The sequence below is a fragment of the Abramis brama genome (assembly GCF_963993115.1).
Source record: "Abramis brama genome assembly, chromosome: 17".
In the NCBI taxonomy this organism is placed as follows: Eukaryota; Metazoa; Chordata; class Actinopteri; order Cypriniformes; family Leuciscidae; genus Abramis; species Abramis brama.
This window is the reverse complement of record NC_139979.1, coordinates 23,196,956-23,219,638: the sequence shown is the minus strand read 5'-3', so window position 1 is coordinate 23,219,638 and position 22,683 is coordinate 23,196,956. Positions and strand designations below refer to the sequence as shown.

General features: G+C 38.9%; 1 protein-coding gene across 1 annotated transcript in view; it reads left to right on the top strand.

Moving 5' to 3' along the window:
* pde11al (phosphodiesterase 11a, like) overlaps window positions 1–19,113 on the top strand; it is a 29,664-nt gene extending 10,551 nt beyond the window's left edge. Inside the window, exons 2-20 of the mRNA XM_084089209.1 lie at window positions 686–844; window positions 3,207–3,296; window positions 3,509–3,649; window positions 5,059–5,123; window positions 6,324–6,444; window positions 6,536–6,611; window positions 6,695–6,762; window positions 6,902–6,994; window positions 7,380–7,430; window positions 7,943–8,089; window positions 8,304–8,411; window positions 9,452–9,561; window positions 13,794–13,884; window positions 15,577–15,677; window positions 16,003–16,080; window positions 16,163–16,226; window positions 16,402–16,476; window positions 16,569–16,652; window positions 16,727–19,113. Coding sequence (XP_083945335.1) covers window positions 686–844; window positions 3,207–3,296; window positions 3,509–3,649; window positions 5,059–5,123; window positions 6,324–6,444; window positions 6,536–6,611; window positions 6,695–6,762; window positions 6,902–6,994; window positions 7,380–7,430; window positions 7,943–8,089; window positions 8,304–8,411; window positions 9,452–9,561; window positions 13,794–13,884; window positions 15,577–15,677; window positions 16,003–16,080; window positions 16,163–16,226; window positions 16,402–16,476; window positions 16,569–16,652; window positions 16,727–16,996 — 1,992 coding nt within the window. The 3' untranslated portion in view covers window positions 16,997–19,113. The remainder of the gene's footprint in view (window positions 1–685; window positions 845–3,206; window positions 3,297–3,508; window positions 3,650–5,058; window positions 5,124–6,323; window positions 6,445–6,535; window positions 6,612–6,694; window positions 6,763–6,901; window positions 6,995–7,379; window positions 7,431–7,942; window positions 8,090–8,303; window positions 8,412–9,451; window positions 9,562–13,793; window positions 13,885–15,576; window positions 15,678–16,002; window positions 16,081–16,162; window positions 16,227–16,401; window positions 16,477–16,568; window positions 16,653–16,726) is intronic.
* The last annotated feature ends 3,570 nt before the right edge of the window (window positions 19,114–22,683 follow it).

Sequence of the window (22,683 nt, the reverse complement as noted above, 5' to 3'; positions counted from 1 at the left end):
GAACAATTAGCCTCTTTTTCCAAATCATCTTGTGCTAGATTTAAATTACGTAGAGTATGTAAGTGTATTTGGAAATGAAAGGAAAAAAATAAACTTTTCTTTTTTGCAATTTAGCAAAAGTAGTCATTAAAAATGACATCATAAAGTTTTCCCTTTGCGTTTTTCACGTACAGTTGACAACATTGTCAAAATGATCCCCGTTTACAAATCCATGAAAACGAACAGAAAACGGTGTATTCTGCTGCCAGGCCAGTAGTTGGCGATGTCATTACATTAAAATACATTTATGTACATTACATTAAAATAATATGGTAATATGAAGCGAATGACACCGGAAGCCAGACACATTCAATTTCCAAATGGCCACACGCCTGCACCCGCTCTTGCATGAAAAACGGTGGATAGAAACTTTAAGGGGTTTCCATCATGGGATCATTTTATAAATTGTTTTAATTAATTAATTTCGTTTTAATTAACTTTTATTGTCGATAAAATGTTATGAATTAAGCAGCTTGTTAACATACTTTATCACTAGAAACAAATTTAATAACTAATTAAAAAGAAAGTATCATGCAATCATTTGAGACATTTTTCCTTAGAACCTTTTTGGCTTAAAGTGTTCTTTAAAATTGAATCAAGAACCCCCTTTTTTCTAAGAATGCTGTGCCTCTTGTGTATTGTGTAGGACCATCGGTTCAGTGATGAAATTGACAAGCTGACGGGCTATAAGACTCAGTCCATTCTGTGCATGGCCATCCGCAACAGTGACGGTGAAGTCATTGGTGTAGTGCAGGCCATCAACAAGAACCCCAGCGGAACTCCATTCACTGAGGACGATGAGAAGGTAAGCTCTATTCTCCGTTTCACTTGGCTTCATGCTGATATTAAACTCTAAAGATCTGTTCCAACTACTGGATTTATAGTCTATTTCATTCTCCTGATACCTATTACTATAGTGCCCAAACTTTTGCTGGTAATGAAACTCTAGAGTGTGAAGATAATTGCTGTGCTAAATCAAAAGAGATCTATGAATTAACAATTAACGAATATCCTGCCATGCTGGAGTAGTTGTAGACTTGGAAAATTAGTTATTTATATGAGAAGATTTATTCTTTATATTCATAACCTAGACACCCTGTGGTCATTCTGCTAAGTGACTGCATAAATCAAAGCTTAGATTCGATACTCTGTTGCTCTCCGAATTTCATAAAATTGCTCACACTCAAATTAAAGGGAGAGTTCACCCAAAAATTTTTATTCAGGCATTAATTACTGACCCTCATGTTGTTCCAGTAAACCCTTAAGACTTTCATTCATCTTTGGAAGACAAATGAAGATCTTTTTAATGAAATCTGAGAGCTTTCTGTCCCTCCATTGACAGCTACCGCAACTGACACTGATTAAAAAGTTCATAAAGAGATCATAAAACTAATCCATATAAAGTGAGTGGTTTAGTCCAAATTTTCTGAAGAGACACGATCGCTTTATATGATGAACAGATTGAATTTAGGCTTTTATTCACATATAAATATTCATCAACACCCACATCAGTTATGATAAAAAGAAGCTCAAGCATGTTCACTTGTAGCGAGAGAATCATTGAGGTTCATTCTCGAGTTACTTAGCACGTTTGAGCTTCCTCACGAACCAATGAGGTTCATTCTCGAGTTACTTAGCACGCTTGAGCTTCCTCACGAACCAATGAGGTTAATTCTCGTGTTACGCAGCACGTTTGAGCTTCCTCACGAACCAATGAGGTTCATTCTCGAGTTACGCAGCACGTTTGAGCTTCCTCACGAGCCAATGAGGTTCATTCTCGTGTTACGCAGCACGTTTGAGCTTCCTCACGAACCAATGAGGTTCATTCTCGAGTTACTTAGCACGCTTGAGCTTCCTCACGAACCAATGAGGTTCATTCTCGAGTTACTTAGCACATTTGAGCTTCCTCACGAACCAATGAGGTTAATTCTCGTGTTACGCAGCACGTTTGAGCTTCCTCACGAACCAATGAGGTTCATTCTCGAGTTACGCAGCACGTTTGAGCTTCCTCACGAACCAATGAGGTTCATTCTCGAGTTACTTAGCACGTTTGAGCTTCCTCACGAACCAATGAGGTTCATTCTCGTGTTACGCAGCACATTTGAGCTTCCTCACGAACCAATGAGGTTCATTCTCGAGTTACTTAGCACGTTTGAGCTTCCTCACGAACCAATGAGGTTCATTCTCGAGTTACGCAGCACGTTTGAGCTTCCTCACGAACCAATGAGGTTCATTCTCGTGTTACGCAGCACGTTTGAGCTTCCTCACGAACCAATGAGGTTCATTCTCGAGTTACTTAGCACGCTTGAGCTTCCTCACGAACCAATGAGGTTCATTCTCGAGTTACTTAGCACGCTTGAGCTTCCTCACAAACCAATGAGGTTCATTCTCGAGTTACGCAGCACGTTTGAGCTTCCTCACGAACCAATGAGGTTCATTCTCGAGTTACTTAGCACGCTTGAGCTTCCTCACGAACCAATGAGGTTCATTCTCGAGTTACTTAGCACGCTTGAGCTTCCTCACGAACCAATGAGGTTCATTCTCATGTTACGCACCACATTTGAGCTTCCTCACGAACCAATGAGGTTTGTTTAATTGATTAATTGATTAATTTTAGGATCTCTTTATGAACGTTTTGAAGCGGAAAACTAGTAGTTGACTGTCAATAGAGGATTTCATTTAATTTGTGTTTCGAAGATGAACGAAAGTCTTACGTGTTTGGAACAACATGAAGGTGAGTAATTGATTAATTTTTTTTTTTTTTTTGGGTGAACTAACACTTTAAGCCGTGAACAGAGGTCATTATTGTCATTGACTAAATCAGCACATGTAAATGGCATACCTCAGAATCAATACAAAATATAGATACAGTACTGCAGTCTCGAGGCACAAATCAGTCTGTACCCGTTCATCTCATTCCCTTACTTTCATCGCTGCTTCAAAACATCTCTCTATAGATAGTAATTAATAGCACAGAAATTCTCTTTAGAATTATTTATGCCAAGCAGCACTGAAAGCAGAAAGCATGCTGTGCTGTTATAAATGCCCTAGAAATACAAAGAAGGAGAGCTGATGTGATGCCTCCAGTTATTTTTCCCCCTCTCAATATCTCACCGTCACTCATCAATCTGACTGAAGCTTTGAAAGCATCAAACTTCTCTCTACAGGTCCTGCAAATGTATCTACCATTCTGCGGAATATCGATCTCCAACGCCAAACTCTTCTCTGAATCCCGCAAGGAGTATGAGAGGAGCAGGGTATGTCAAGATCTGCAGAAATGTTGCTGAATAAAACTCTTCAGAATGATTAAAAACCTGCCTCCAGATTTCTAGACCTCTCGGACAGTGTAGCTTGTTAGATTGCATACAATCCTCAGGTCGCAAGGTTTCAAATATTTAATAATCCTGTGTAAAGCTTGAAGGCCTGTGTTTTCTGAATACATTTGGAGCTGCTGCTGTTGTTTCTCAAGGCGCTGCTGGAGGTGGTGAATGATCTGTTTGAGGAGCAGACGGACCTGGAGAAGATTGTGAGAAAGATCATGCAGCGTGCGCTGACATTACTGCAGTGTGAACGCTGCTCTGTGCTTCTGCTAGAAGACATCCACTCTCCTGTGAGATCACCTTCAGTCCTCCTTTTCTCTTTTCTGTCATGATTTTGGTCTATCTTTATTACATCTTTTTCTTTATACATTTCACCTTTCTTGCTAAAGAGAACATCAGTATTGCTCATTCTAGGTTTTTTTTCACATAAGCATTGAAATGTGGCACGAAACTTATTCTGTTTGTGCTATGGACATGAATGATACCTCAAGTAGGAGTGTGCAGCCAAGCTATTATCTGTATTCTGCAGTAAAAATTTATATGTGGATGAGGCTGTGGGTGGGGCTTAAAGTGGGAGTTCGACAAAACGAAAAGCTAATTTTAATGTAACTCAATTCCATTCCATTTGAATTTAGCAAATGTGATTTGTATAATTCATTAAATTATTGATTCTATTTTTATTACATTTATTTAAAATATAGCTGTTTTTTTTAAACCTGGAAACGAGTTAGCATTTTAGCACTTTCGGTTTCATCGTTCCAAAGTCAATGGGTTTTTGAATTGGTGTTGGGTTAAATGGGTCTCTGGTTAATACAAGCTCAAGATATTTTCACAATTTATTCTATAATACATCAGTAATTCCCTCTTGTGTTTTTTAAAGCTTTCACTTGTCTTGAAAAAGACGGTTGCTAACAAACCGCTAAATGGGACTACAGAGGTTCTCTGGGACATTAAAGTCATCACACTGAACAGTAAAACTCATCTACTGACTAGTTTGCTTTTACAGCCTTGTTGTGTCTATAGTCATGCTCCTGCAAACTACTCTAACTCAAACTTTCAGGGAAAGTGTTTTTTAAATAAAGATTGAAAGAGTTGTCGGAAGCTTAGTGGTTGTGACGTTGAAGTCATGCGACCGTGGTGTAGATCGTTTATAGCTTATGTTTAGCTTTTTACTTGATTGTATTTAGGCTTCAAAATTGATCAAAATTGTGTTCATTTTTCTTAGAAAATGTAAGAATCATATTTATTGGTCAGGTAAATAAGCTACCATTACTGTCTGTTTTTTTTTAGAAACAAAATCTCTTTAATTTGTCCAAAACTTAACCATTTCTTCATTAAAATATCACTGTATCATTTTGCTTGTTGGATGATCAAAAGCTTGCTCACTGATAATCTAATCAGTTGGATAATCAGTTTTAGATTATTTGGTCATTCATTTTAAAGTTATTATTTGTGCCTTTTCAAACAGTGTATTCAGCATCGATCACAATTCTACCTCAAATAATGCATTTCTAGGCAATTAGATTTACAATGCTTGAAGAACAATAAAACAGAGCCATATGTATGTACCAGAATATCACAATATATCAGACTTTAGACTATAAGAAAACATCTAGCAACCACTCAGAACACCTTAGCAATGTCCTGGAAATCACCCTAGCATTGTAGCATTGTTTTTTTTTTTTTACTGTGTTCTCAGGTGGTAAAGTTCTCCCAGACATTTGAGCTTATGTCTCCGCTGTGCAGCGTTGATCATGACATCAGGTGAGAATAACAGGACTATTAATAATATAACATACTGTTACATGTGTGTTTATAGTAATGTGTACGGCATGTCAAGTAAAGTCGGCATGAAACGGAAGTTGCGAAAGTCGTTTCTTCCCTATTGTGATGTATATCAGAGTGAAACGTCTTCTGGAAGGAGAAAAATATGTAGGGTGGGACTTGATTTCGTCCTTGGGAATTGATTGGATCATAGGAAGTTGGGTGTTGCTAACTAAATGGAGGCATATTTGAAAGTCTGTAGTCATTTGTGGAGGATATTATTCGGAATTATCATAAATGCCCTATCATGAATGCCCTCTCAAGTCATATTTACCAGTGGGAAGCTCGGGGATAATTTTGATACCCATGTTCCCGAGTTGTGCGTGCCATAAAATAATAGTTTGAAGCATATTGTATGTTTTGTACACACACGAAAACAGCCTGTATTTGACCAAAATTCCAGAATTGTCAGCATGCTGACTATCTAGATCTATCTAGCGCGGTGAATATTGTTTGTTAATGAATGGGATGGTAAAAATCATTTAGGCTTTAATAATATTTACCCAATAAATAAGCAAGAATAAACCTGGTGTTCTCAATCTGTTTAATTAATGTTCAGTTCAGTGATTCAGGTTAAATGATTGTGAAATAATGATTATGTTAAAACACAACCAGCACCATCAGATCACCTTTTCTCGTTGTTCATCTGGCTGTTATAACTCAGGTACAGCAGCCAAAAAAAAAATATCTAAAGTTAATGATTTAAGGGTCAAGAGCCCAACTAAAACAAACACCGATCACCATAATGGTGACTTACGGATTTCTCCTTCAGTGATTCTGCTTGTTAACATCAGGTGTCTTCAATGTTGGCAATAAAAAAAAAATTGTTTAAAAAAAATTGTTGTAAATTTTACTCATTTTAAATGGTTAACTTTTAAGGAATTAATTTGATTAATTATTACTCAATTCTAATTTGTTAAATTTAATTAATAATATTGCTTGTAATCTGTTGCCACAATTTTATTGATTAGATATAGCGTATTCATTTTTACAGTGTGTGCACATTAATCTTTTATAATAAACACTGCAACATTCTGTACAAAAAATAAGAATTGTCCATTTTGATTTCATTGTGAGTTTAATGTATACCATGCTTAGTATGTGTGTTTGTGTGTATGTGTGTGCATTTGACAAAGTCAGCATGGAGAAGGTGTCTTGTTCGGACTGGCTAATCAATAACAGCATTGCTGAGTTGGTAGCATCAACCGGACTGCCCGTTAACATTAGTGACGTCTGTCAGGATCCCCGCTTTGATGCTGAGGTGAGCAGAACACACACTCTCAGACTCGTTTTGATTGCATGATTTCGCATGGTGTCAGTTGTATCGTGCAAGCAATGTGTTTCCTTCTCAGGCGGACCAGGCTTCTGGTTTTCATATCAGATCAGTTTTGTGCGTTCCCATTTGGAATCGGACACATCAGATTATTGGTGAGTTTCCCTACACAAATGCTTCATTTTTTATACACAAACCCACAAAAACAACAACTAAAATAACTTCTTATTTCCATTAGGCGTTGCCCAGATTCTGAATCGCTTGGACAGGAAGACATTTAATGATGCAGATCAAAGGTTATTTGAGGTGGGACTTTATTCGAATTTTTGATGTTGGAATAAAATGACCAATCAATATTTTATAAGTGAATTAGAGCCATACTACCACTACTGATGTTTACATAAATCACACGCATGAGTAATTTCATGTCCGTTGATCCTCACAGGCATTTGTTATTTTCTGTGGCCTGGGTATTAACAACACAATGATGTATAACCAGGTGAAGAAGACTTGGGCCAAGCAGTCTGTGGCTCTAGATGTGAGTAATATCAGTAACACTTTATTTTAAGTTGACATAGTTACGTTACTATGTACTTACTAATAACAGTAAATCATGCATAATTACAACTAACCCTAAACTACCAAACCCTAACCGTAACTCTTTAATAAGTACATGCAGTTAATTAATATTACTCAGTACTTATTTGAGTAAGTAAAATGTAACTACATCACCTTAAAATAAAGTGTAACTGTAATATCTTATTTGTATTTTCTTCTTCTGTTTTAAGCTGCTCATAAACATAACAGCTACAATTTTGCCTGCATATAAATCTCATAAGAACAGATGGTGTGGTTACAATCTGTGTGGGTATTAAAAAAAGACTTTGTATGCATAGTGTATTGTTGTTTCTGTCTTTTCCCAGATGCTGTCTTATCATGCTACATGCTCTAAGGCAGAGGTTGATCGACTGAAAGTAAGTTTTGCCAAACTAGAGATAAAATATGGTAATAAAGTCCATATTAACTAGATGCACTGATTTTAAACAAATAATTGCAACTGTAATGCCTGTTATGCACATTTGAATTGAATATCAAAAATATCAAACTTACTGTATTGTTTGACCTATGCAGTACTATCTCTACAGCATGATAAGATTCTGTAGTGTTGGACACCCTTAAAGGGCCGGTACAAGATTCACAGATCAGTAGAACATAGAACGTTTAAAACTTTTCTCCAGAGAGAGACACGATGAAAACTTCAAATTAAACTCATACATTAGAGAGATAGATGATTAAAAAAACATCTCAGCCCCATGCGTTTCCAAGAAATTTATAGTTGGTGGGTCCTAGACTTGAGAGAACTAAAGTATTAATAATTGAAATGGCAGTACTCTTTCTGTTTGAGCCCTCAGTGGACCAGGTTCTGCTCTGGTGTTTAATTGCCTTGCTACCGGAGTCGCTGAGATTGTCCCCTCTCCTCTCTCAGGCTGCTAAGATTCCCCTAAGCAGTGAGCTCGGGATCGATGAGTTCCACTTTAATGACTTTTCTCTGGACAACGACGCCATGATCACTGCCTCCCTGCGGATGTTTTTGGAGCTTGGTGTCGTGCAGAAATTCAAAATTGATTATGAGGTGAGGCAATCACTTTGAGAGAGGGGGCGAAACGCCAACCCTACTGACTGGAAGAGTGAAATGCTGCTTACATATGTATGCAGTGTTGAGGGTGGATCGCTGGGTTATAGATCGGTGAGATACTGTGCTGCAGGCTGGTTCCTGGAACACCGGGGGGTCTGCAGCTACTGTACGGTGTGTGAATACTACAGCGTTCCTTTCTTTTCCTGCTCAGGTGCTGTGCCGCTGGCTGCTTACCGTGAGGAAGAACTACCGCACCGTAGCCTACCACAACTGGAGGCATGCCTTCAACGTCTCGCAGTGCATGTTTGTTATGATCACCGTAAGTCATCAAGCACAGATGCTGATCGAAGAGGCCTTCTGAACTGATAATGTGTGATTTGATAGTTCACTCGTAAACAAAAAGTCATCATTTACTCATTTACATGTCGGTCGAAACCTGTATGACTTTCTTCTTGGAATACAAAAATAGTAGAAAGTCTAAGCTGCTCTTTTCCATACATACAATGAAAGAGAACGGTGAACATAACTGTCAAAAAGACTTTCAACCCTTGGAAAAAAGAAGGATGCTTAATGCAAAGTTCGGTCATGAAACTCTTGCTGGCGCAGGCTAATGGGTTCTTAACTCAACTTGCTTGCAATCACATCATTCTCTATAGGGCACAGCTGATTGGGTCCTGCTGTATCCAATGAGCTTGCATGCTCAACCTTCAAATAATTGGTTAGAATTTGCCTTAAAAGTACAGTGTGCGTTCAGAAACCCTTCCTCTTCCCCAGCTCCACCTGTATAGATCTGCTATGGGTAATTCATGCACATATTAACATTGTCATACCCATTAGCCAAACACTCCGAGAGTCGCCATGACAGAAATTGTATTTAATGTGGACTTGTAGTGTACTTCAATTCTTAAAAGTATGTATATTTTTAAAAACCTTTACTTGTAGATAATATAAGTCCATTTAAGTGCGCTTAAAGAGAATACACTTTCATGACTCACGACTTGAATTCTCAAAGTTATTGTAATTTGTAATATTGTATTTTAATGGTTTTACCGTTTTAAGGTGCTTTTTTGTAGCTTAATAGCACCTGGTCCTCCATCCATTTTCATTGTAGGGAAGAGATAAACACCTTCAGTAACAGAAAAAAAGAAAGTAATACGAGTTTGTAACAACATGAGTGCCAGTAAATGATAAAAGGGCTTTTTTTGGGGGTGAACTATTCCTCTAATAATTGTCTGAGTTAAAGGTAGTAAATACACATGGATTAAATTAATAATGATCTTTCATAATTTAATCACTGAATATGAGGATTTGTGTGACTGGGTTGACCGCAGTAGTAGATTTCTCTGTTGTGGATTTCAGACCGCTGGGTTACAGGAGGTGCTGACAGACACCGAGACTCTCGCACTGATGGTTGGGTGTTTCTGCCATGACCTGGACCATCGTGGTACAAATAACGCCTTTCAGGCAAAGTGAGTCAACAGTCTGCCAATGCACATTGCATCAGTGGTTCTCAGCTGGTTTATTCCAGATTTTACATTGGGATCAAATCACACCCAACACAGTATCAAAATAGTCTGTCATGTAAAAATAAAGTTGTTTATGGTGTTCAAGGACGAGGCATGTCATGCTACCTGTCAATGTTGGCATCTGCCTAATATGACTATCTTCTAATAACTGATAGATTTGTCCCAATACTGTGGATTTTAATTAGCTGCACTACCTTTAAATTCATAATATATAGGATTTTTTTTCTCCTCCCTTTTAACGGTTTATAAGTCTTTTTATTTTGCTATCCTAATTATGCATGTTTACGTGGTTAGTTGAAAATTTATTTGCATTTAGCATCGTTTTCACATGACACTTTATTTCTATGGTCCACTTTAGACACTCTACGAACTATAAGTAACTTTGCAACTACATCTCAACTAACTCTCATTGACATGTAGGTGCATTGTTACTTATAGTCTGTTGGTGAATCATCAATATAAAGTATTAGCAGATATTAAGCATATAGTCTACTTAGTCTACTCTAATGAGAGTTAGTTGACATGCAGTTGCAAAGTTACTTATAGTTAATAGTTCTATATCGAAAATAAAGTGTTACCCATATGTCTTATGTATTTTTATTGATTTCTAGTAAAAATACCATAACATTCTTAAAAAAAGCTGAATTTTCAGCATCATTACTCCAGTCTTCAGTGTCACATGATCCTTCAAAAATCACTTTAATATGCTGATTTGCTGCTCAAGAAACATTTATTATTATTGTCAATGTAAAAAAAAAAGTTGTGCTGCTTATTTTTGTGGAAACCGTGATAAAATAATTTCATGATTCTTTGATGAATAGAAAGTTCAAAAGAACAACATGCATATAGATTTTGTAACAATGCAATAAGACTTTACTGTCACTTTTGATCAATTTAATGTCTCTGCTGGATAAAATATCAATTTCTTTAAAAAAAAAAACAAGCAAGATAATTGTACTGTATCTGTTACGAACTGCTCAGAGACACAAAGTAGGAGATCCAAATGCAGCTTTATTGGCTGGGGCAATCCAGAGGCGTAATCCAAAGTACAGGCTAGGGTCATACACAGGCAGGTAGTCAAAACAAAGAAACAAACAAAACAAACAAAACAGGCAGGGACCAGAGGCAAGAGAGTAATCCAGGGACCAGAGGCAAGAGAGTAATCCAGGGAACAGGGCAAGATATCAAAAACCAAGAAACAAGAAAACCAGGGAAACGCTCAGAAATGCAGTGTAACACTTAACAAGACTTCGCGGTGAGTGAATGAATGAACATGGTATAAATAGACTGAGACTAACAGGATGATGAGACACAGGTGAATGCAATCAGTGAATGAGGTACAGGTGAATGTGATCAGTGATAAGTGATGATGAGTCCGGGCAGTGAGTTATGGGAAATGTAGTTTGTGAGTGATAATAGTCTTATGTGTAGTGCCCTCTGGTGGCTCTCAAGGACACTCCAGCTGGTGACCGTTACATAGCCCCCCCTTTAAGGAGCGGATTCCAGACGCTCCTAAAACTGTCCAGGAGGGAGGTGGAGCGGAGGTGGACCCGGGGGCGGGATGGAGGGCCAGGCCCGTGCAGCGGAAGAGGACCTGAAGACTCCGGCAGGGCGGAAGGCCAGGGCGGAGCAGGCTGTGCAGGCGACCAGGGCGGAGCAGGCTGTGCAGGCGACCAGGGCGGAGCAGGCTGTGCAGGCGACCAGGGCGGAGCAGGCTGTGCAGGCGACCAGGGCGGAGCAGGCTGTGCAGGCGACCAGGGCGGAGCAGGCTGTGCAGGCGACCAGGGCGGAGCAGGCTGTGCAGGCGACCAGGGCGGAGCAGGCTGTGCAGGCGACCAGGGCGGAGCAGGCAGTGCAGGCGACCAGGGAGGAGACGACCCTTCAGGCGGCCAGGGAGGCGACCATGGCACAGGAACAGACACCGGCTCAGGGACAGACACCGGCTCAGGGACAGGAACAGACAGCGTGACAGCGGCCATCTCTGTTGAGGGCTCAGGTTCAGGCGTGTCGGCGGCTATCTCTGCTGAGGGCTCAGGTTCAGGCGTGTCGGCGGCTATCTCTGCTGAGGGCTCAGTCGACGTGGCAGCGGCCATTTTGTCCAGAGACACTGGCTCGGTGGCGGCCATCTTGTCTGGAGACACTGGCTTGGCGGCGGCCATCTTGTCCGGAGACACTGGCTCGGCACACGTGACTTGAACAGACTCTGGATCGGCGGCGGCCATCTTGTCCGGAGACACTGGCTTGGCGGCAGTCATCTTGTCCGGAGACTCTGGATCGGCGGTGGCCATCTTGTCCGGAGACACTGGCTCGGCGGCGGTCATCTTGTCCGGAGACACTGGCACGGCGGCGGCCATCTTGTCCGGAGACACTGGCTCGGCAGACGTGACTTGAACAGACACTGGATCGGTGTAGGCCATCTTGTCCGGAGACACAGGCGCAGAAAGAGGAAGAGGAACAGATTCAGGCTCAGTATCAGGATCAGATTCAGGCTCAGGAACAGATTCAGTCTCGGCGGGACGAGACTCTTGACGGGCGGACGTGACGTGAAGCTCAGTCTCTGGATCAGGATCAGCGCGCTCTGAGCTTGACGGGACCAGCGGCGAAGAGGACTCTGAGCTGGTTAGGACCAGCGATGAAGAGGGCTTTGAGCTGGACAGGACCAGCGATGAAGAGGGCTCTGAACTGGACGGAACCAGCGGCGAAGAGGGCTCTGAGCTGGGCAGGACCAGCAGCGAAGAGGGCTCTGAGCTGGACGGAACCAGCGATGAAGAGGGCTCTGTGCTGGACGGGACCAGCAGTGAAGGCTCTGTGCTGGATGGGACCAGCGGTGAAGAAGGCTCTGTGCTGGACGAGACCAGCGGTGAAGAGGGCTCTGTGCTGGATGAGACCAGCGGTGAAAGCTCTAGCTTGGCGGGCATGTTGCTTGCTGTCTCAGGCGCGGCGGGCATGACGCTCTCAGTCTCAGGGGCGGCGGGCATGACGCATACTGCCTTGGCTTCGGCAGATTTGGCGTGAAGTGCGGGCTCGGCTGGACTGGCGTGAAGTGCGGGCTCGGCTGGACTGGCGTGAAGTGCAGACGGTGACATGGCGTGCCACGGAAGGAAGCTCTCCAGACATCTGGAGAGTGCCTCTCTCCAATCCAGACCGGAGAGATCGGGGAGCTCCCTCGGGTCGACCTCCTTAGCCCCCAGCCGGTAACACAACTTAATTGCCTCGTCACCCAGAGAGCAAGAGGCAGCGAGAGGAACAAACCCCCAGGTGTACTGGAACAGATCGAGGCTATCCAGGGCCAAGGTCGCGATCTGTCCAGCGAACTCCCGGCTCATGCTGGGAAGATCAGGTGAGATCCGTACTGCTGGATTCCTGGAGGTCATAGCTGCTGGATCTGGGTGTGGCGAAGTCTTCTGTTACGAACTGCTCAGAGACACAAAGTAGGAGATCCAAATGCAGCTTTATTGGCTGGGGCAATCCAGAGGCGTAATCCAAAGTACAGGCTAGGGTCATACACAGGCAGGTAGTCAAAACAAAGAAACAAACAAAACAAACAAAACAGGCAGGGACCAGAGGCAAGAGAGTAATCCAGGGACCAGAGGCAAGAGAGTAATCCAGGGAACAGGGCAAGATATCAAAAACCAAGAAACAAGAAAACCAGGGAAACGCTCAGAAATGCAGTGTAACACTTAACAAGACTTCGCGGTGAGTGAATGAATGAACATGGTATAAATAGACTGAGACTAACAGGATGATGAGACACAGGTGAATGCAATCAGTGAATGAGGTACAGGTGAATGTGATCAGTGATAAGTGATGATGAGTCCGGGCAGTGAGTTATGGGAAATGTAGTTTGTGAGTGATAATAGTCTTATGTGTAGTGCCCTCTGGTGGCTCTCAAGGACACTCCAGCTGGTGACCGTTACAGTATCTTGCTTGTTTTCTTTTTAAAGAAATTGATATTTTATCCAGCAAAGACATTAAATTGATCAAAAGTGACAGTAATTAAGAAAATATATTACTGGTAATTAAGAAAATATAGGTAATTAAGAAAATATATATTTTTTGTTGTGCAGTCCTTATTCATAAATAAGAAATTAGCTCCATTTAGTGTGTCCTGTATGTTTGTACAGCAACATAATGTTGTTACTGTACTGTAGCTTATCTCTGTTGTGTTCCCAAAGGTCTGGGTCAGCACTGGCGCTTCTGTACGGAACATCTGCCACACTTGAGCATCATCATTTCAACCACGCCGTCATGATCCTGCAGAGTGAGGTGAGTAATGTTTAAATGACGTCAACTAGCATGTCTGTCTGGTCAGGTCACAGTACTGTGAGCAGGAGCAAGATAAAGCACTGAATTGCATTCTTATGAGGATAAAAAAGAACAAATATTGTCAAAGCAATGGACTACTACTGTGTCCATCTCACACCTCTCTTGTAATGGATTTGCACAAATGGCCTATTTTACCCCGTCCACATTTGCATGTCTCAGTGGATGGAAAGAATGCAAATGGCTGTCAGCGTTTGATAAAGTGGCTGATTTAGCTCTGAGCTGTTTAATCATGACAAAGCTCTGTATCGATTTCCTGTAGACATCCATTGAGCTTTTTTAACCAACACCAATTAACTGTGCTAAGGAGATTCCCCTCTTGGGTCAGCTGCACTGAAGCAAAGAGAGAAAAAAAATGCTTTCCATCACAGAGAATGAACAAGCGTAGAGAACTTTGCAGACACACTATGAATGATACTCAGGGGTGTGAAGTGATTCCTGGTTTCGTGATTGGCTGTATTTCAGAGGAAAAGCCAGGGCTTTGTATGAGTAATAGAACTTGTAACGAGGGATGTGATTTCCTCAAACTTCATTTAGACCTTAAGAGAGTGGGGTAAGCTGTGCCACATTTTACTTAACCCTCTAAAACCTACTGTATCATATTTAATGTGCAAATTTCTAAGGACACTAAATGATCAATATCAACATGATCAAAACTTATCTACGACATGCCTTCTTTCCTCTTATTGACAGGTAAAAGACATTTTAGTATAATTCAACATTTACTTCAACATTTACTGGACTGAAGCAACTTAGGTTTAGTTGATTATGCATACATAATTTTCAGGAAAACATGATCAAATGTGAGTATCAAATATGATACATCAGGATTTTGAGGAACATTTATTTGTACATCTCTCATATATAAATGCACAAAAATGACAGAGCTTTGATATGAAACTAAGCATTTAAATATCTTACTAAGACATTTTTGGGAGACATGTGACAACTAATATTTATATATATATTAAGTAGTCTGTTATGATGTTGTAAATATCTCATTGAATTACATTAGACTGTAAAAAATTATATGATCAATAAGTTATGACAACATGTGTTTTTACATTGCTTTAACTCATCAAAATAAGTTAAGCAATTTTCAACTTTTTTTTATACGTTATGCGAGATTCAACAAATTTTTTAAGTCAGTTTAATGTCATTTAAGTTGAAATGACTTAAACATCTAAGTTGATTGTACTTAAAACTGTAAGGCAGCTACTTTTTTTTTACATTTCATCTTTTCCGCCATAGAAATATCAGCAACTTCACCAAACAGTTTTTTTCCTCCACGAGTGTGAGCCTCAAATTCTCACTATATCATACTAAATATTTTTTTTACATAATTTGTCCAAAAACCTATCCCTTTTTTATATAGATTTTTATTACTATTATTTCCTATGTGAATGTCAGCCTTTATGGGGTTAAGTTCTCAAATACAAATGTGGACATAAATGATTATGTGGGACGTGAAATATGAAATGTTGCTCCTTCCTTGCATTGTTATTCATTTGCACTATAAGCGGGTGACCCAGTTTACCAGATTACACACTCTCCCCCTACTATTGCAAATAACAACTCTGACAACTTTGTCATCTTTTTCTCATTGTTTTCTGAATAATGCCTAACCTTCAACAGGGTCACAACATTTTTGCGAATCTATGCTCCAAGGAGTACAGCAACATGATGCAGATACTGAAACAGGCCATTCTGTCCACAGATCTCACCTTGTACTTCAAGTAAGTCATAGTGTCAACTTAAGTGGAATTTTTTGTTTAAATAGTTATTAAAAGAGGTAGTGGTCTTCAGCTTCAAACAGCTCTAAATATTCCAGCAGGTGCATGTAATTCATGTTTAGGCCACAGAGAGGCGCCCTTTGAAAGAGGCAGAAGAGGTGATATCAAGCCCCTTTTGTGGCTTTTGTTCAGATCCTAAAAAGCCTGATCTCTACAAGATCTTCACCATAAGGAACATTGAATAAAATTAACTTGAATGCAGTGAAAGAACCTTAAATGTTTTTGTTTTTTTATTGTGTGGATCTTTGTTTTCCATCGGACATAAAAGAAGAAGAACCAAGTTCTTTGAGTGTGTTCTCTCTGAACAGTTCAGTTGGAGTAATGAAGAACATAGAGACATGTTCAGGTGAGAGACTACAACTTTTAAAATTGGTAACAGAAATACCAGGAGCTGCTGAAAATGGTCTTCATATATTTAAACATACCAGGTCTATGCTGATGACTGCCTGTGACTTGGGTGCAGTGACTCGACCATGGGAGATCTCAAAACAGGTTAGACAGACCTTGCAAAAAAATTAGATAAGTACAAATATCTAAACATCCTTAAAACATGATCCATTTATTTGAGAAGCGATACTGATAGATAGATAGATAGATAGATAGATAGATAGATAGATAGATAGATTAACATTAAAATAATGTTATGTCTATATGTTTCTAATTCCAGGTTGCTGAACTAGTGACCAGTGAATTCTTTGAACAGGGTGACAGGGAGAGATCAGAGCTGAAGCTGACACCAGCTGTACATATATATTCTCTCACCAACAGATACATCTAAAATTGGCTGATTTTGTCAATCTATTGCTTAAATTTCAATTTTTATTTTGTTTTCAGGCCATTTTTGATCGTAATCGTAAAGATGAGCTTCCTGTGCTTCAGGTGGAATGGATTGATGGAATTTGTAAGCCATTATATGAGGTAACAGTTAAATAAATCAAATGAATGAACTCTGCTAATTAACTTTTATAGACTGATGATAATGTATTTTACAGGCTCTTGTGAAGTTGAATAGGAAGCTTCAACCGATGGCAGATGGAATTGATGCCAACCGAAAAAAGTGGGAGGAGCTTTGTCTGTCCTATCAGCAGACACGGAGAGCCTCAGAGTGTATCTCCGGTCTGAAGGCAGGAGAGACACAATCCTCTCAGAGCGAAGACTCCGCCCATGAGCCAGAGTCAAGTCAGAGTGAAGCAACCAATCAGAGCGAAGACTCCACCTACTGTGTGGAGCCAAATCATACCCCAGTAGCCAATTGCAAATAAGAGGCGTGATGTGGCAATTAAAGGACGGCCCACTTTGACAGCTTTACTATGTTTACACACAAAAGAAATATGTTAACCAACTTTTCTTTTCTTTTTTATATGGGTTGCTTTGAGACTGACAGTATTTCTATTGAAATTAAAGGGATAGCCCATCCAAAAAATGAAAATTCTGTCATAATTTAGTCACCCTCATGTTGTTCCAAACTTGTATGACTTTCTTTCTTCTGTGGAACATAAAAGAAAAATGTTGGTAACCAGTTTCGGCTCCCATTGACTTCAATTGTATTGACAAAAAATATATAATCAAAACTGTTTGATTTTACATCTTGCTTCTTTTGTGTTCCGCAGAGGAAAGAAAGACCAGGTTGGGAACAACATGAGGGTGAGCAAATGCTGACAGAATTTTCATTTTTGTGTGGACCCCTTTAATGCAGGCACTTACAGCACAATTTAAAAATGACTACATGGTTTTAAAAAGAAAATGTTTATTAAGAACCCATATTTTTTAGATTTTTGTCTCTGAAAAAAATGTAAAATGGCATATGTGACAAATCTGAAAATTCAGGTGCACAAAAAAATTGAATGTCAGAATATAAATGCTCAGATTTTGTGTCTGTGCTGCTATATTGCAAGTTACGAGTTTGGTTTTACAAAGCTTGGAATTACATTAATATAAAACTGAGTTACTACTAGGATTCCTATGCTTAAGATGCAGAAATTGAGAAAATGAATGTATAAATTAATATCACTGTGATTTTTGTTGCTGTTGTCTCTTTAGACTTGCATGGAACCACTGTTACAACTGCTGATTGTGTTAAAATTTTATATTGAACAGCTCTACATGCAAATTGTTTAATGAGTATGCATCCTTACCCTCATGTACCTGTCAATCATAAAATATTATAGCTACATTACTTTCACTGCAGAAAAAAAATACAGTATATACTGTATGTATGAACATTGTTTTGCACATGATTGCATACCAACTGTTCACATGGCAAACACAAGATTATCCAGAATGAATGTGAATAAATTGTCCGTCTTAAGCCAGCTATCAGGGATACATCCTTGATGGTTGATTCCGAACCAAAGTCAATTGTCACAATACTAAAAACCTGAATTTGTTGCATGCAAAACAAACATCTGTTGTTGGAATGGGAGTTTCAGTGTTTACTTTTGTTACATGTTGAAATTCAGTATGTGAAATGTATTGTATTTTTTCAAACGAATGCCATGAAATGCATGTTGCATAGATTTGACAAAAGCAACTTTCTGCTTTAAATGAGAGTTAAACTCTCGGGTTGTGTTGCAGTCTTGCTACTAATGTTTATCGGTGTGCACACAGTCAGATTATGCTCATTCACTTCAGTTTGTCTGCCTTATTAAAATTAAATGTAACTATTTTTGCATTTATTATGATTCGACATTTCAAAAGAGAATTTATATTCATACCGTTAAAAAGAAGGCCAGAAATAGCTTTTGTATTTTATTAGCTATAACATAGAATGTTCATATAACATACTTGGTGCCTCAGCGTGTCTCTTTTAGAGAAATTCTCATACTGTATTTCAATGGATCATATATCCGTCAAATGCCACATGAATGAATATGATATACTGTCCGGTTTGTAAGAGGTGCATATAGGGTCTTTTCTTGCCAGACTGATTGCTGGTCATTTTCCTCAGGCTGTTTTGTAAATAAAGAACACTGTGATGCAAGCGGGTGTGGTGATCCGTGATTGGCTGCATGAAATCCTGCTTTAATAATTAGACTTCTTGTGTAAATGTCTCATAAGTCATATTATAATTCCGAAACATATGTGCAAATCTCAAAACTCTTTCCCCAGCCTAACCTTTCATGCATGTGAGTTTTGCATAACAGATATGCTGCTTTTAACAAGCCAAGAACGCAAACAGCAAGCATATCCCTTATGTAAAACAGCATATGCATAAATATTTGGCCTGGGTGAAAGTGTGAGGACTGATGAAAGCGAGTGTTTGAAGTCGTGGCTGCAGAGAGAGAGAGAGAGAGAGAGAGAGAGAGGGAGGCTTTGTGCCGGACAAGCCAACTGATACAAAAGCAGCGTGGCCGGCTGCATCCAGCTCTGCTCTCTGTGATCTATTATTCAACAGGGATTCAGCTGCCTTCCTGAGGCTTTAAAACCAGGAGAAAACAGGAATGAGGCAGAAGAACTGAAGTTATGTGTGTTTCAGCACACAATCTCTGCCTTACTAACATATTCAGAACCAGTTCTCCCATTGACCAACTAACAATTCCCATCTTTTTATATATAAAAATTAAATAAGTGTTACATACTTTATTTTGGTGTGGACATGACTATATATTTAAAAAGAAAAGGGGACAAAAAGCTGGATCCTGGTTGTTATTATGTTTTTGGCAATTTCCAGACTTGCTTCCACATGGTTCTTTGGGAATAATGGCATTGTTGAGACACATTCCCATATCCAAATGCTTGGATATTGCTCTCATTCATTAAATTGTTTTACCTCTCCTTTCTTTTACTTACAGCTTTCCTTCAGGCCTGAAAGATCCAATAAAACTGTGTTTTTATTCTTAAAATGCTATGGCTATTTTAATGATACACAATTATAGTTCAATAATATATTGCTGACAGAATATTTCATTTATTTTATTTTAATATTTTATTTTTGAACAAATCAGTATTGATATGTAAGCATGTTGTTTATTATTTAAAAAAATAAGAAGATCTTTTTAAATGTGTTTTCAATACCATTTTAAGACACTTTATATTCCATGAAATCTAATTTCACACACAAAAGGCTTCTTCTTTATCACAGTTAATTTACATTATCTTCTGCTAACATACAATGCAGAATATCTTATTCCAGGCAACAACAAAAAAATAAGAAAGATTATTGGCCACTTGAATATAACATAACAACTAACAGTATTGCAACGCAAAAGATAAACTGCTTTGTTACAAGAATTGTATTGAGAATACAATATCTCCTTGAGTAATTGCAAATGCCTTCATCACAGAAAATAACCAATAGGCCGAAGGAAATGACAATTATAATGTTATGATGAGGCTATTTATATAATAATAACAATAACAATTACATTCAGCAGAAATATAGAAAAGCTCCAATTTATTTTATGATACTGAATCAATATGAAGAACTGAAACCCGCTAAACTAGAGGCAGTGTGAAATAAATAGGCTATTAACATTAATGTATGCATATTTGCGCCGGAAACTTGACAATGACAAGTTAATTTTGCATATAAATTGTTCATTTCTATGTCTAGATTTATGTCATAATAACTTTGCGCTTTGCTAAACACAATAAAGAATCTTATTATATATGAATTATTCATCTTGTTGCTACATTACAGTGTAAAAATGAATTGGTAGTTTGCAAAAATAAATCTGGATGATAATCAAAGCGTATGCAGTCTGCTCATGTTTTTAATATTCTTCAAGTAATAGTATGGATGGATGAGGGTTAGTCTGTTACTAAATGTATAGCCTATAAATTAAAATATATTTTGAGTAAACTGCTGTGGTTCAATGTTTTGCTCTTTTTACAGTTAAGATGGACACGTGGCTCAGAGTTTGTTTTAAAGAGTGTAAAAGGATGTATCCAAATATGTTGTCACATTTAATTGTTTGTCATCCTTTGTTGTATTTAAAGTCCAAGAGCCTTAGGCCAAACATTTAAATTGAAAGGTCAAAAGTGATTTAATAACTCTATATCAAGAGGTTTACATTGTTATTCCCAAATCCCAACTGTTTTAAGTTCAACATTTTGCCATAAGTGAATGCCATAAGAAAATGTAAAGCAATACCTCTCTGGGCTCATAAGCCTCTAAAAGTCATCTTCAAATCCTTGTGTTTTGAAAAAAACACAGTGCATCCAATAAATAAAAAGCTCTATTTTCACAGTATAAGCTGAGATTTATAACTGCACACATGAAAGTCAAAAAGCACACTCTAGAATTCCCAGTAAAGTTCAGCTAGTGTTTTCTGCAGCTCGAGTGCTGACAGTGGAGTGCGTCCAACCCTGTCTGCTCTTAACCTTCCTGACAGAGAACTCTATATTAATTGGCCCAAGCTGCCAGTGTCAGGTTTGAGTTCAATGATTATTTATACTGAAACAATACAGTCAGATTCTTCAGGTTTATATAAGTATGTTGCTCATGCGCTTTTCCCTTAAGGACGAAAACTTGCTTTAAACCCAACTCCCTGCTACTCACGCCAGGCTCCCCGGCTCATTGGCCTTTGAGTTAATGCCGAAACTACTGTAGATGTTTTTATGAAGATGCTCCAGTCCACAAATCAATTGCGGGTGGGGAAAAGTTTGCGCGTGCCTATCTCCCCTCGCCGTTCTCCATCCTCTTCTGTCTGCACGCCTCCCACAATCAAAGAGATCTCAGTGCTTTGACTTGCTGGTGAAAAATTCATGTGAGAGAAGTTACGCAACCCTAGTTCTTAATCGGCTCTTCAGTGCATTTAAAAACAGGCTTAAACAAAGATCCAGAGAGAAATGGAATTATAGGGACTGGAGACTATACTCCTTTATCTTCCTCTGTCTGTCTCTCTTTTTTATGATAGGTTATCAGCACAATGTTTCATAAGACTTCAGAGGGTATAGGAATTATAAACCTTTGAGTTATTTTTGGATAATAGAACTTCACTGCTGACTCCAGTGAAAGAGTTTGTACACTAGTTTTCTTTTTATAATTGGCCTTTTCTGCCATGTTTCTTTTTAGAAGATCTGTTAAATCCACAAACAAATGGCGTGTGATTGTCTAATGGCGGAAGCCACACTATATCTTTTAATGCAATCTTTGAAAAGATTTACATTATTGAGAGAGTACATAAAAAGCGTTCTTGCCTAAAAGAATAATTTATATTTTGAACAGGCAGGTCAGATTTGATAGGAAATGTTGCGTCATTTGTGCTTGCTGTTTATGTCTTGTCAGTAAGTAATAGGGGTGTAACAGTTCTCGGTAAAAAAACTGAACCGTAATGTTCTCCATCCATGGTTTGGCACGCACTTGCACCGCGGTTCATCCCGGCTAGCTGGCAAAACAATTTTCTGCAAAGTAGACTTTGTGCGAAGTTAAGTGTTAACTTCTAAAAAGCATGAGCTTGCCCACCTCCGTTAAATGAATTTATAAAACAAAGGACAGATTGTGGTATTGATACCAGGTCTATCATTAGAGGGGATTGTGAGGTGCCATATAGGCAAACATATTTTGGTCAGAAAGTATCTGTAATAGGGAGCAAATACTGGAATAGTTTACCACAGTCAATAAGAAAATGTTCTACTTTATCACACTTTTAAATTTCATCTGAAAAAGTGGCTTATGATGAATCATTTGTGTAAACATTTAACTTAGAAATTTTAATAATGTGTTTGGGGTACAGTATTTGTCTCTTTGTAGTGTAGTGTGTATAGCTGAGTATTTGTTCTTGTGTGTACCTGTCTAGGGACTGCGGATGTAAATTAGCAATGTTGCTATAATCCGGCTTGTTTACATTTTGTATTTTATACTAATGTTCATTAACATGCTTTGTCCCTATCAAATAAATGAACAAACAAACAAACAAACAAGTGCCGTTCCACCCGGATGACATTCTAAAAAAATGCCGTTGTCACCCCTTTTGGGTTATTTGAGTTCATGCGAATGCCGTTCGGC